Source organism: Pteropus vampyrus, unplaced genomic scaffold (assembly GCF_000151845.1).
Source record: "Pteropus vampyrus isolate Shadow unplaced genomic scaffold, Pvam_2.0 Scaffold40, whole genome shotgun sequence".
Taxonomy (NCBI): domain Eukaryota; kingdom Metazoa; phylum Chordata; class Mammalia; order Chiroptera; family Pteropodidae; genus Pteropus; species Pteropus vampyrus.
Window position 1 is genome coordinate 6,995,676 of NW_011888821.1, and position 12,990 is coordinate 7,008,665.

A 12,990-nucleotide genomic window follows, 5' to 3' on the forward strand; every position below is an offset into this window, starting at 1 on the left:
AGAGTTTCTTGAATAGGGTTACGAGGTCCTAAATAATGCACATCTTCGACTTGACTAGATATTGGTAAATTGCTCAACATGACTGCACCTATTGGTTCTCCTTCACAGAGAGGAATTTGCAAATACGGTACTGTAAAACGAATACTCTATTTTTTATTTGTTATAGAATATTTGGAATATTCCAACTTATACCTAAAAAAGACATCATGGAGTAAAATAAATAAATATAAATAACCAGTAAGTTTATGGGGGGGAATGCCCACTCAAAATTCAAGTAGTGCAAATTAAAACAACCAAATGGCATATTTTCACCTATAATATTGTCAAGGATGAAAACATTTAAAATACGAGGAAAGAGGCACTCATGTTTTGCAGATCATACATCTCTTTGGAGAGCAATTTGTCAATAACTATAAAACTTTAAATCCCACCTACTCTTCGTTCTGCATTTAGAGCACAGGCAGCATAGCACCGTGATGAAGAGCAGGGCCTGGGAGCCTGACTGCCGGGGCTCCTCCAGGACACACTGGCTGTGGGAACAGCAGCAAGTACCCAGCCTTTGCGGTGCCTATTTCTCCTCAGTGAGTGACCTCAGAGAGTTATTGTGAGAACTGAATGTTTGAGCCACAGACAGTCTTTGAACAAGGTGTTCACCACAGCATCGTTGGTAATAGCAGCACATGGAAAACAACCTGAGTGCCCGTTATTAGGAACAGGTGAAATAAATATGGCACATCCATATGTGTAATCATTACAAAAGGAGGTAATTCTGGGGATGCTAATAAGGAAGGATGCCCACATTGTGGTGTTAACTGAAGATAAAGCATATTGGAAAATACACACATTTGAATGTACGTATGTATGTATATGTTTGCAGATACATAGAAAATTTTGAGGAGGACACAAACTTAACATTATGTTTTCATCTGGGGATTGAGAGTTGGATGGGAGGGAGAATAGTATATCACTTAACACATTTCTGTACCATTGGGGAAAAAATATGTTTACTATATACTTGTATTACTTTAAAACTAAAGAAACACTGGTCTCAAAAAATTTGAAGAATGGGCATGGAGTTTCTAAGTAGAAAGTATGTTGTTTTTCTTATTGTTTTTTAATTTTAAAAATCCCTACTTTTTTTATATATATAAATGATTAGTTTTGTTAATACGGTCAGACTCTTTTCATAGCCAATATTAATCCTATGGTGGGTTTTAATATCTGGGGGAACATTTTTGGGTCACATATCCAAACAATTACCCTCTATTTATAATATGAAATAGTATCTTAATATTAACCAGAGTGAATGGGAGGGAACATGATTCTGGTCCTGGTATAAAAGCAAGCAGAATCTTAGCCTGTTCCTTGAGATCTGTTACCAGCCCCTCTCAAGGGTGGCCATTTGACGATTAAGAGTCCCTCTCCAGCCCTAGTGTCTAGTGCAGGGCCTCCTGAATGCCACTATTCTCAATAGACATGAGAAAGACAGCTCCCCACTGTAGTGCTGTGGTCATAAACCTCCCTGGGTGGTTGGCTTCTCCTCTTTATCTGATCGGAAGTAGCCAAGAGTTGGAATATTTTGATCCAGCTGACTCCAGACCTACAAATATATAACTTGGTCATCTACTTTCTCATGGTTAGTACTATGATGTGGCTGGATGCAGTCAGACTTTTTTTCTGGGACCTTTGTTCCTTTAGAATATCATACTCAGTGGGAGCAGTATCACCACAAGGCCATTGGTTCTTGGGGGGTGAAAAAGTCTTAGCTACTATAAAGATTTGTGGCCCTCCAAAAGACCACAGTATATAAACAGACACACAGCATTATTTGTGGTATTGATATTTCATTGGAGTGGAGAGGAATTACGAAAAAATGTTTTTAAAAGGCTCCTTAAGGAGTGATAATGAAAAAAATCGGTAGACACTGCTTTAGAATGAATAGCTGCTCCCACATATATCTGTCTCACCTAAGTTAAGGCACAAAGATATTTTTAGAACTTAGATTTTTTTTTAAAAAAAACTGTTAGTTTGGAAAATTTCAAACATACACAAAAGCAGGAAAAAAATCTGCCATCTACCCATCCCAGAGACAGCAACTTAGGGCCATGTTTATTTCAACAATACGCTCATCTACTCCCTCCCTGATTATTTTGAAAATTTGAGATACCTAATTTTTCACAGTAAATATCTCAGTGTGAATCTTTAAAAAGTAAAGACTTTTTTGAAAAGACAAAACATCCTCCAAATTAATAGTAATTCTCTGATATTGTCAAATAACTTGTCAGTATTTAAAAATCCCCCATCTCTTTTTTTTTTAGTTGATTTGTTCTAACTAGCATCCAAACAGGGTCCCCATTTGGTTGCTATGTCTCCTAAGTGTCTTTTTTATTTTATTTTAATTTTTATTTTACTTTACTTTGTTTTATTATCCTAAGTCTCTTTTCATCTATAAATTCTCCCTCCTTCTTTTTGTTACCCTGCATTTATTGAAGAAACCAGATCATTTTTTCCTGTAGTTTACCCACATCTTGAATTTTGCTGATTCTCTGTGGTGTCACCCAGCAGGTCCCTTTGTCCCCTGCATATCCTGTAATCTAGTAGTTAGATCTAGAAACTTGCTTTGGTTTCAGTGTGGTATGTTGGCAAGATTACCTCATGGGTGTTTCCTTTCATGAAGAGGCTCGTGATGTACACTTGTCTTCTTCTGATGGTTGCAGCCACTATGATCACTGATTTTTGGATCCATTAGTTCATCAGGGGTTGCAAAATGGTGATATTGTAATTCTGTAATTTCTTCCTCATTCGTTAGCTGAACTACATCTAAAAAAAAGAAAAAAAATTTCCCTCAACAACCATTTTGATTACCCTAAATACAGTTTATACCAGAAAGGCAGGTTAAGTGCTTGAGTGCTTGATTCTTTCCCTTTATTTACCAGATTCAGAATAATGATTTGGCTCCCTATTATCCTCCAAAGGTGACCAGTTTCTTTAGGATCATTATTAATTGAGGATTTTCACATTTGTGATGTGTTTGAATACATTTCAGTAATTATGCTCAAATTGTCCCATCTTTTTTAAGGAGACTCCTCATTTTCCGAGTCCATTTTTTAAATTTAACTTTTGAATTGAGTTATAATGTACTTGCTAGTGAATCCTTTTGACATGACCTCATTAGTCTTTGATACTTTCCTTTCTCACATGACAAGGTGTTCAAGTTACTCCTGTACCTTTCCTGCCCCAGACCTGGAATCATTCATTCCACAAGTTGGACCTTTTTAAAAAATCTTTTACTATAGAAAACTTTAGGTGTATATAAAAATAGAGGAAAGAGTGTACTCATACCCAGCATCAATGAGCATCAATTCATGGGCATTCTTATTTCATCTGTACCCCTCCACCCACTCCCCACACCCTCCGTCCTGAGGTTCTATTAAAGCACAACCAAACGTCATATTATTTCAGTGGTGTAATTTGCTTTTCTCTAAGGACTAACAATATTGAGCATCTTTTCACAAGCTTATTTGCCATCCTTATATTTTCTTTGGTGCAGTGTCCAGTCATATCTTTTGCCCATTTCATTTGATGCTTAGAAGCACCAAGTAAGTTGAATCATTTTACAGTTACTTTTATATTCAGGAAAAATATAAATACACATGCATTGCAGCAAAATTTAAAAAGTACGAAAAATGAAAATAAATTGCCCATAATTCCACCTAAGATTCAAAAATGCAATCTTAACATTGTATTTTGCTCTGTTTTCTTCTAGACAATTTTCTATGCATAACTGAAATAGTCCTTTTGTTGATATATTCATTCCACAAATGTTTGTTGACATCTCGTGTGACCGACATGCCCCTCTAAGAAAGGGATCTCAGCCCTGAATGAGGCCTTGCTTTCCTGGCACTGGACACTGTTGAGATCGGGTCACTACACATCTCTTTTTCACCTAACATTTTATCATAAACATTATCCAAAATGTCTCATATTCATTTTTCAATAGTTAAATATCTACTGTAACTACATTACTTAGGTCATCGATTTTACTTTTTCTCTATTACGTACAATGTGATGCTAAACATTTGTACATAAAGCCTTATGCATTTCAGGTTATTTTTATTGAGTAGTGCCCACTAATAGACTGGTAAAATTAAATGTTTTTAAGACTGATAAATTTTACACAATTGCTTTACAAGGTTGTGTTCTACAAGTAGTGCCTAGGAGTATGCTTCTCATCCATCTTCCCCTCCCCAGCCTTGGAGAGAGATTGGATCTTTATATAACATAGCCCCAAGATTTATTACTTAGCCTCTTCTTTTGTTTATTCAAACCACACAAAAAAAGGCTGATGGCAAAGGGCTTGAGGCTGCAGAAGGAGCATGGGTGGGAACTGGCCACTTTGGTTGTAATGTGGCCTTGCACCTACCTCACCCACTGCAGGCTGTGAACCCGGGCAGGTCCCTGTTCCTGCTGTATGCTCTCAAGAGTTCCCCCAGACTCGGCCTGCTGTACCTCTACCTGTTTGACTACACGGACACCTTCCTACCTTTCATCCATACCATCTGCCCTCTGCAAGAAGACAGCTCTGAGGAAGACATCATCGCCAAGCTTCTGGTAGGTCTGCAGAGTGCCTTAAATAAATTATTCTACCATTTCTCAATGTGGCATGGAACTGGAGACATAGCTGTAACCTATCATGGAAGAGCAAGCAACACCAGCTTTTCATTTGAATTTTGCAAGGAGAGCCCCTACAAAATATAAAGCAGGAACTTCCCTGCTCCCAGAAGCCTATTTTGTCTCCTGTATCGCATAGCAAGAAGTGCTGCCCTCTGATCTTGAAATATTTAGGGGGGAAAAAACCCCTAGCATGCTTTTGTTATAAAAGTTGATAGCATAGGTCCAGATTACCTGAGGGTTAGATTTATGGGCCTGTCAGCTTGATAATAAGTATCTTAATAAGTTCTCCAAAGAATGATTACTTGTCTGGTAGGCAGGGGTAGTATCCATTCTGTTGGCCTCTGAACAGTAAGCCATCCTCCAGCTCACTGATGGGAGCTGTAATGCCACCTGACCACTGGGCCCTTGGCAGGGAGGGTTACCCCGCCACCACCCTACCCCCACCCCACCCCCGCCACCACACCTCTTGGTTCTTCAGTTCGACCCATGGATTCCTTCAGAATTGTTGGTGTATCTCATTGACTCAGGGTGATTTCTGTGTCTAGTTGGTTTTTTAATGAGGGCATACTGTCCTTTCCATTGCTTCTCTCAGAGAAATCCCTCTGATCTATTTATATCAAAAAGGCACATGGATATAGGAATTGCCATATATGATCCACATTCCACTGACCTTTCCACTTGAACAAGCCCCAACAGCCCTTGCCTGCTCACCAGGCTGATGTGTTTCTTGGAAGATCCAGTATCTTTTCCATTGTGCACAGTCTTGTTGAGCTCCCATTAGCCTTCTGGATGCCTGTGAGTTAATTAAATACTGCTGTTAATCCTCTTTCTATCTGTAATTAAAGTTGTTTTTTTTTTTAATTTTCCCAAAAAACTTCTTTTTCAAGGTGTGTGTTTAATTTTCCCATGACCTACTGTCATTCTACCATAGCTTAGATGTTGAATTTAGGAAACTGAGCTACCTATGCAGTGATGAAGAAATTAAAAACTGGTTAATTTCAATTCATTTCAATCTCATTATTTTTAACTCCTGCTTAGATTTTTCATTTCTGAGCTTCCACAATTACAGAACAAGAGTCTCAATTCTACCTCTTTATTAACATTTATCCAATGTAACAATTATTCAAGGTGAGTCGATGGATGGAAATTTCACTTTAGATTGTTGTGTTTTTAATAAATGTAAAACTCCCTGGGATAACCACCATATTTTGTCCAGAAGTCAGTCCTCATAATTTTTCGTGTCCATTTTTATTTATTTTTATTTGTTGTTTGTATGTTATTCTTAAAGGATCTTAGAGAGCCCACATGGAAGCAGTGGAGAGAATTCCTTGTCAAATACTCCTTCCTTCCGTACCAGCTGATTGCTGAATTTGCTTGGGACTGGCTGGAGGTCCATTATTGGACATCACGGTTTCTCATCGTCAATGCCATGTTACTCTCAGTTCTGGAATTATTCTCCTTTTGGAGGATCTGGTCAAGAAGTGAACTAAAGTAAGTGTATTTTTATATTGGAGATGGTTGGAGCAACAGGGCCTGAAAAAGGCATCCTCACGCTCTGGTTTAGAAACACCCACTTAAGCAGCAAATAGGAAAAAAATCTTTATTTTGTGGGGTGGGGAGGTTTCCGTGGTGCTCATTGTTAAAGTGTTTCCCCACATATCTTATCCCCACATAATAATCTACCATATAATTCCTGGGGGTGGAGGGTGCGCATGAAGGATTTTAACAATTAAGGAATAAAACAACCAGAAAAAGAAATTACTTGATAGAAAACAGCATTCTGGTAGGGCATAAAGAGATCTGATGAGGAATTGTAGGCATGAGTTCTGATCCTCTGCCACCAACTGCAACAGTAGTAACTTTTCTGGATTAATGCATAAAATGGAGAGTTGGGCTAGAAGGTCAGAGTCAGGAATCATGGTTGCAAGTGACAGAAACCAACCTAAACTGGCTTCCCTTAAAAGGGAAATACCCAGTTAAGACTTCCTGCATGGCTGGTCCCGGAGACCCAAATGCTGTCATCAGGACTGACTCTCCCCTCTCGCAGCTTTGTTCTTTGCCTGTTGTTTGGCCTCAGGCAGCTGTCTTTTTTGTGGGGGCACTTGATCATTCCAGGCACAGATCTTAGCAGCTGAGCAACCCTTGTGGAAGGAGAGCACTTCTATCCCTGTAGAACTTGTGAAAGTTTCGGGGCTCACACACCTTTGCCCTGGCCCGGACTTGGTCACGTACCCACCGGAACCCATCACACTGTGCAGGGGTATGCAGGGCTCTTCTTGTTCAGGTTCAAGGTGTGCACTCATCCCTCCAACAAATGGCTAGCTTCAACCCCACCAAACCACATGGGAAAGAACAGGGGAAAGAAGCCCCCCCAAAGGAAAACTCAGAAGGTGTTTCCAGAAGAAAAGGGGATGGCTGCTGGGCAGGCAGAAGTAACACATCACTGCACCAGCATCCTTGCAGCCTGAAACATCCAGTGACTCGATGGCTTCTTGGCCTCATCCATTAGGAGCAGCCTTATAAATAGTGCTGAGAACCAAATAAGAATCTCCCTCATTTCCTTAAATTCAGTGAACTCATTCATTCATGCACAGTTAATTGAGCCCCTACTCTGCCCCTGGCTCTCTGCTAAGTACTACAGTTCTTTTGGTAGACAGTCCATACTCTGAAGGCCAACAGCCTAGCAGAGAAAATAAGTATGTTAATTATATCCAGATTTGACACAGCAACGAAGCAGATGGGGTTGGGGCGGTAATGGGGATGTCTCACCTTGTGCGGGGACTGCCCTGAGGAAGTACTATCTAGGCTTCATCCTGGGAGCTGATGATGGGTTGTTATGTCTCGGACATGGAGACAGAAAACAAGGTCTTTGCAGCACAGGGACCGGACTCTGCACTGGGAAATGGCCCAGGGTCTGAGCACTCTGGTGTCATCATTAGGATTGCCATCATGGTTCCAGCTCTCAAACACTTCTCTTCTTTTTTAGGACTGTGCCTCAGAGGATGTGGAGCCATTTTTGGAAAGTATCAACACAGGGGCTTTTTGTGGCCATGTTTTGGCCCCTCATTCCTCAGTTTGTTTGCAACTGTTTGTTTTACTGGGCCCTGTACTTTAACCCAATTATTAACATCGATCTCGTGGTCAAGGAAGTCCGACGGCTGGAAACCCAAGTGTTGTGACTGGCACTGCCCAGGCTCTGAAGGACTCTTCCAGCCTCCCTGATGGCTGAGCTTTGATGCTTAAATGAAGCGGGGGAGGGAGTGGACTTCCTATTTTCTTCCCCTAGTAAACAAGGTGCTGCTTTGTCTGTCAAAGGCTACAACCAGGTCCTCTCTCCTTCTGCCTGTGGCATTGTGGCAGCAGGGACTGACATCCCAGAGCAGGGCAGACATAGAAGCAGCACCTCCCACCTGGCCACCTTGCTCACAGGAACTTGGGAGGCCCAGTCCATGACAGCTTGCAAGGACCCAGGGTCTTCAGAGGACATGGTATGGGCGACATCAGAAGGCTGCCACATCAGCAGTCCCTCTTGCCCTAACCTCTGACTGACATAGGCTCCCAGGGCAAGTGAGAGTCCTGCGACAGCCCAAAACCAGGCTCGTTGGGGCCTGCCCTATCCTCTAAGTCAAGTTTAGGAAAATGGGAGAAGGTTTTTGTCATAGGTATAGACAGTTACACACAAAAAATACAGAGGTAAAAACAGAATCCAATTGACAATTCTATCTTTTGAAGAGTTGCTAGGTTTTAGAATTAAACATTAAAGGATTCAGTTTGAGAATAGAATGATGGGTAGACTCGACACTGTTTCCGACTTGTAATCACTGAAAGTTTGGATCTCTCTCTGAGCGGGGGATTGAGTGGGATGTCAGGCAATAAATGGAAAGTAATTCACACCAGGCTGAGCTGCCTCAGTGCTACTTAAAATTGTTTTATTTGGGGGCTTGCTTTGTTTTGTTTTTAAGAATATGATCTATAAAATACAGGATAGTCTTTTTGTTCAATGAAACATTTTATACATTGACTTCACTGTATAATCTTTATTATCTTGGTCTGATGTATAAAACAGCAAGTATAGGGAGGTTTTGAAATCTTACCCCCAGCATATGTCGTTAGTTTGGCTCAAATAAAGTCTTACCAAAAAAACAAAAACAAAAAAAACCCCAGCAAGTATAATTACATCAAATGCTGTAATTCTAAATATAAATGTGACGAACTATGGCCTCTTATTACCTTGTGTGAAAATGGATGTGAACTGTGACCCATCTGAAGATGGGCCCTGCAGAGATAAGCTTGCATCCAAAGTGTTCTTTTGTGACTCTGAACCATTCATTAATCCTTTGTATCTTTAAAGATTTCACTCAAACTTTGCATCTGAAAGTTTGAAGAAATTACTTAAAATAAAAATATTTTTATAAAGATAAAACTATTATATAAACAAAATTGTGTAGAAAACATGAAGAAAATCTGCATTGCCCGATACAACCTACAAGTCATGCTTAAGTCCCCCTGCCTGATGGCAACACTGAGCCAAGGAACCACCTTAAGGTGAAAGAAGAGAGAACGTTTTTCTTCCTCCTGTGTTTGCTCATCAGGTCCCAGGGCTGCCTGACTTGACCTGCTAACCACTCGTGACCTGCCAGTGACACGGACAGCACTGCAGGTTTGAGGACACTGCAGTATTTGCATATGCCTGGTCTCTTGCCTTGGGGGGGTTACTATTTTCCTTTCCAGATGAAGAGCTAGAGGCTGGGTGGTGTTTGTGGAGCTGGGCCAGAGCTGGACTATACTTCCAGGTCCAGTGCCCCTAACCCTCTCCCCACATCCTCCTCCAAAGATGAGTGAAACCCACATCTGCTCTGGTGAGGAGGGCAAAGGAGACTTGGCCTAAGCAAATGGGTTGGGCTGGACTCACAGGAGGAGGGATGGACACTTCACAGAGCAAGAGCCACAGCTGCCTCTCTCCTCCCTCATACCTTCCTAATCCTATGAAACTTAGGTGCATCAAAAGGGGATGTCTTTAAAATATTCAGACCCTTCGATGTAAGAATTTCATTTTTGCAAATCTAGGTTAAGGAATAATAAAAAGGTGGGTGGGCAATGGGGGTGGCAAAGATTAATTCACAAGTATCCTCATCATGTGAATAATTGATCAAAATAGGAAATACAACCAATATCCAAAAGTTAGCAATCTATAAAATGGTATCATACAGCTATTTAAAATGGAGTTTCCAAAGAGTTTTTAGACATGAAAAGCTTATGAAAATCATAAAATAATAGTCTCAACTACATTTCAACAATTACAGAAAAGATAGCACACTAAGGTACTAAAGGCAGTTATTCTGGATTGTTATTCTGAATTGTGGGAATGAAGAGTATGTTTTTTCCTCTTTTATAATTCTCTATATTTGCCTTTTTTTAATTAGTGAATACGTAATACTTTTGTAATCAGGAAATAAATCTTAACTATTACAGGTGGAGTGGGACAGGAAAGAATATTCTTTCTTGAGCTAACTACTACTAGCCTTGAACTTCACAAGGGTGGCCATCTGTATATTGCCCCAAACCAGAACCTAGAAAAGGCCAGGTGCGTAGCCAATGTTTGTTCATATCTGACTGCTGCCATCGGGAGGTTAGAAGATGAATTTCAGCTTTTTCATAAAGGCTGTACCTCAAAAAAACCAATATAGTCATAAATAGTTGTGGTTTTATAAAACAGGCATGGGGTTTTGACCTTATTCAAACTGGAAATCAAACAGGCTCCAGCCCCAAGTTGACAGAAAGCAAACACAGGTTGTGGCTTTAACATGTGGCCTCAGTTCCCCCTTGCAAAGAAGTAGATGTGGCTGTTAATTAGTGAAAAGGAGTTTTATTTCCTTGTGCAAAAGGAAATGTCAAGTCAAGCCAGTCAGTCGCACTTGAGCGAGTCCTGCCCACATAAGAAACGGGGGTAGAAGAGGTACTTTAAATTGTATTTAGTTTGGGCTAAGCAGTAAGCAATCTCTTGGTCACACTTGCACAAGAGTTCTTGACATCTGTCCTCTGCTGGTCCTGGAAGAAATGGGGAAACTGAGGTTAGAGCAGGGATTTGCAGAGGCTGGAAGATAAACACGAGGGAAGCCAGTAACGCTGTTGGCAGAAAGAGCGTAAGTTGCATGTGTGATGCTTGAGAGTTCACCACATGATCTCCATTGTTGTGGCAACTCCAGGAGGGAGGAGGGGATGTCAGCCCTGTTTTGCAGACAAGGAAATTGAAGTTGCCAGGCAAGTGTTTTCAGATGCAGAGTTCAAAGTCCATATGACCTTTTGCCTTCTCTTTTGTATCAATATTACACTATTTCGTTTGAGGATCCATTTTGATAAGCAATAGTTGCCTGGGAACCATCCAGGCCTCTTATTTAAATGCCTGCTCTCCTACTTCCTAGCTGTGTAATCTTGCCTAAATGAGCCAAGTCCTCATTTAAAATGGGGCATTATCCACTTCGCTGGGTTAGCAAGAATATTGGGTGACAAAGCCTATGTAAAGTGGCCGGGAGAGACTAGGCACTGGACATGCATGCACTCAATGTTGGCTCTACCCATGTTTCTCTGCCTTCCTTCTCCAAGTTTCTTTCTGATGCTCCTTCAAGTAAAGCAGCTTGTTTTAGGTAACAATAGTGTATTCCATCTCTCCTCTCCATCCTGGGCCTGCCTTATACAGAGATGTAAAAGTTGCTACCCAAAATAAGTCACCCTCTGCGCTGGGAATTCCACTACTAGAGATTCATTACTTTGGGTTGGAAATACTTTGTGATCTTCAAGCCGTATCATTAATGTAGAAGGTACAATGCCTTAGCTACAGGTATGTCACCTAACCAACGTCACCCACTGCCTTTTAGTGTGGGCTTTTAATTATTCACATATATGGAGGCAGGGAAACTACCTACACTTAAGTCCTTCCAAATCCCTTGCAGAGACACAGGGAAGCATGAGCTTTGGTGTTAGCCAGCTCAGTCATGGATGTAGTCGCTATGTGCCTTTAGACAAATCACTTCATCCTTTGCAGACTGTTCCTCAGGTGCTACATGAGGATACTAATAGCACCTATTCCCAAAGGCTGCTGGGAGAATGGATGGAGACCAAGTTGTTAGAATACAGGGCATATAGGAGGCACCCGGAAAGCTGGGGCTGCCCTCAAGCTGTCGGCTAATTTTCAAAGGTCCCCTATCCAAATGCACAAGGGTCTTGGGGACTCTAGCAAAGGGAAGCATGAGAGTCAGGAAATTCATCAGCTTCTTTCCTGGGGCAGCATCAGGAGGCCATGTAGTGATGAGTAAAGGTGCCAAGCAAGAGGCAGAGGGCCCAGCACTCCAGCTATTGTTTTTCCAGGCCCCCTATCAGCTGACTTGATGAAATGTGTCTATCTGCATGACTGCACACAGGGTTATCCAAACTCTGTCCAGCCCGTGACAGCTTCAAGATATTGCTTTAAATCCCCTCGTTTTTAATAGTAAATCAATTATTAAATAAATTATATTAAATTTCATTAAAGTCTATCACTGCCATAAATGGAAAACCAAAATTTCATAAATATAAGAAATATTAAAAAAAAAAAAGAAAGAAAGAAAGAAAGAAACAAGGAAAAACAACAGCCAGTGAGGGTAAAGTTCTAATAGCAAAGTCCAGTTAGATGCTGTTGCCTGCCTGAAGGCTCTAAGTCCCCAAACTAGGGTGTCTTGGTTAAAAAAAAAAAAAAAGGAGGGCGGCAATTAGCAAGCATAAGAGAGGTCTAACCTCAGTAGTAGTTAGACCATAACACAATGGGCACTTCCTCTTTGCCTAATTGGAAAAATTAACAGAGACTGAAAGGAAAATTCTCACTTAAGTTCATTTATTAAGCTCCCCACACTCTGGGAAACCACTGGGAAGAAGGGCAAAACACAAACACCCCCAACTTCAAAAGCCTGTGTTTAAACACTCTGCAAACTGCCTTGGTTATAATTCATTAAGTGGATAACAAAAAACTGAAGACCATGGGAGCTAGTGTTTATAGCTCAGTTATGCTGAGCCAGGCACTGGGCAGTGTTCTGTTGTCCCCATTTCATCCAGTCCTCTCCGGGTGGTGCCACTGGCACCCCAACCTTACAGAACAGAAAACTCTAGTCTCCTCGCCCCAACTAGGGCCGCAACCTCTCCGTGCACAATGCCTGGCCCCATGGCTTGTCCACAGGAAGGGATGTCAACTCAGGATGTGCCCACCCTTACAATTCATTACCAGAGGATTGTTTTATAGAGTTGTGATAATATGGGAAACAGCTTATACTTAAGAGAAAAATAAGG

The 12,990-nt window shown here is 41.0% G+C and overlaps 2 protein-coding genes across 2 annotated transcripts in view; one reads left to right on the top strand and one right to left on the bottom strand.

Moving 5' to 3' along the window:
- Nucleotides 1-8,675, top strand: part of BFAR (bifunctional apoptosis regulator) — a 25,763-nt gene extending 17,088 nt beyond the window's left edge. Inside the window, exons 6-8 of the mRNA XM_011358391.2 lie at nt 4,438-4,611; nt 5,963-6,165; nt 7,661-8,675. Coding sequence (XP_011356693.1) covers nt 4,438-4,611; nt 5,963-6,165; nt 7,661-7,853 — 570 coding nt within the window. The 3' untranslated portion in view covers nt 7,854-8,675. The remainder of the gene's footprint in view (nt 1-4,437; nt 4,612-5,962; nt 6,166-7,660) is intronic.
- A 371-nt stretch (nt 8,676-9,046) lies between these two features.
- The window catches only part of LOC105290970 (group 10 secretory phospholipase A2-like), a 26,866-nt gene continuing 22,922 nt past the window's right edge, over nt 9,047-12,990 (bottom strand). Inside the window, exon 4 of the mRNA XM_023529666.1 lies at nt 9,047-10,722. Within this exon, the coding sequence (XP_023385434.1) occupies nt 10,580-10,722 (143 nt within the window). The 3' untranslated portion in view covers nt 9,047-10,579. The remainder of the gene's footprint in view (nt 10,723-12,990) is intronic.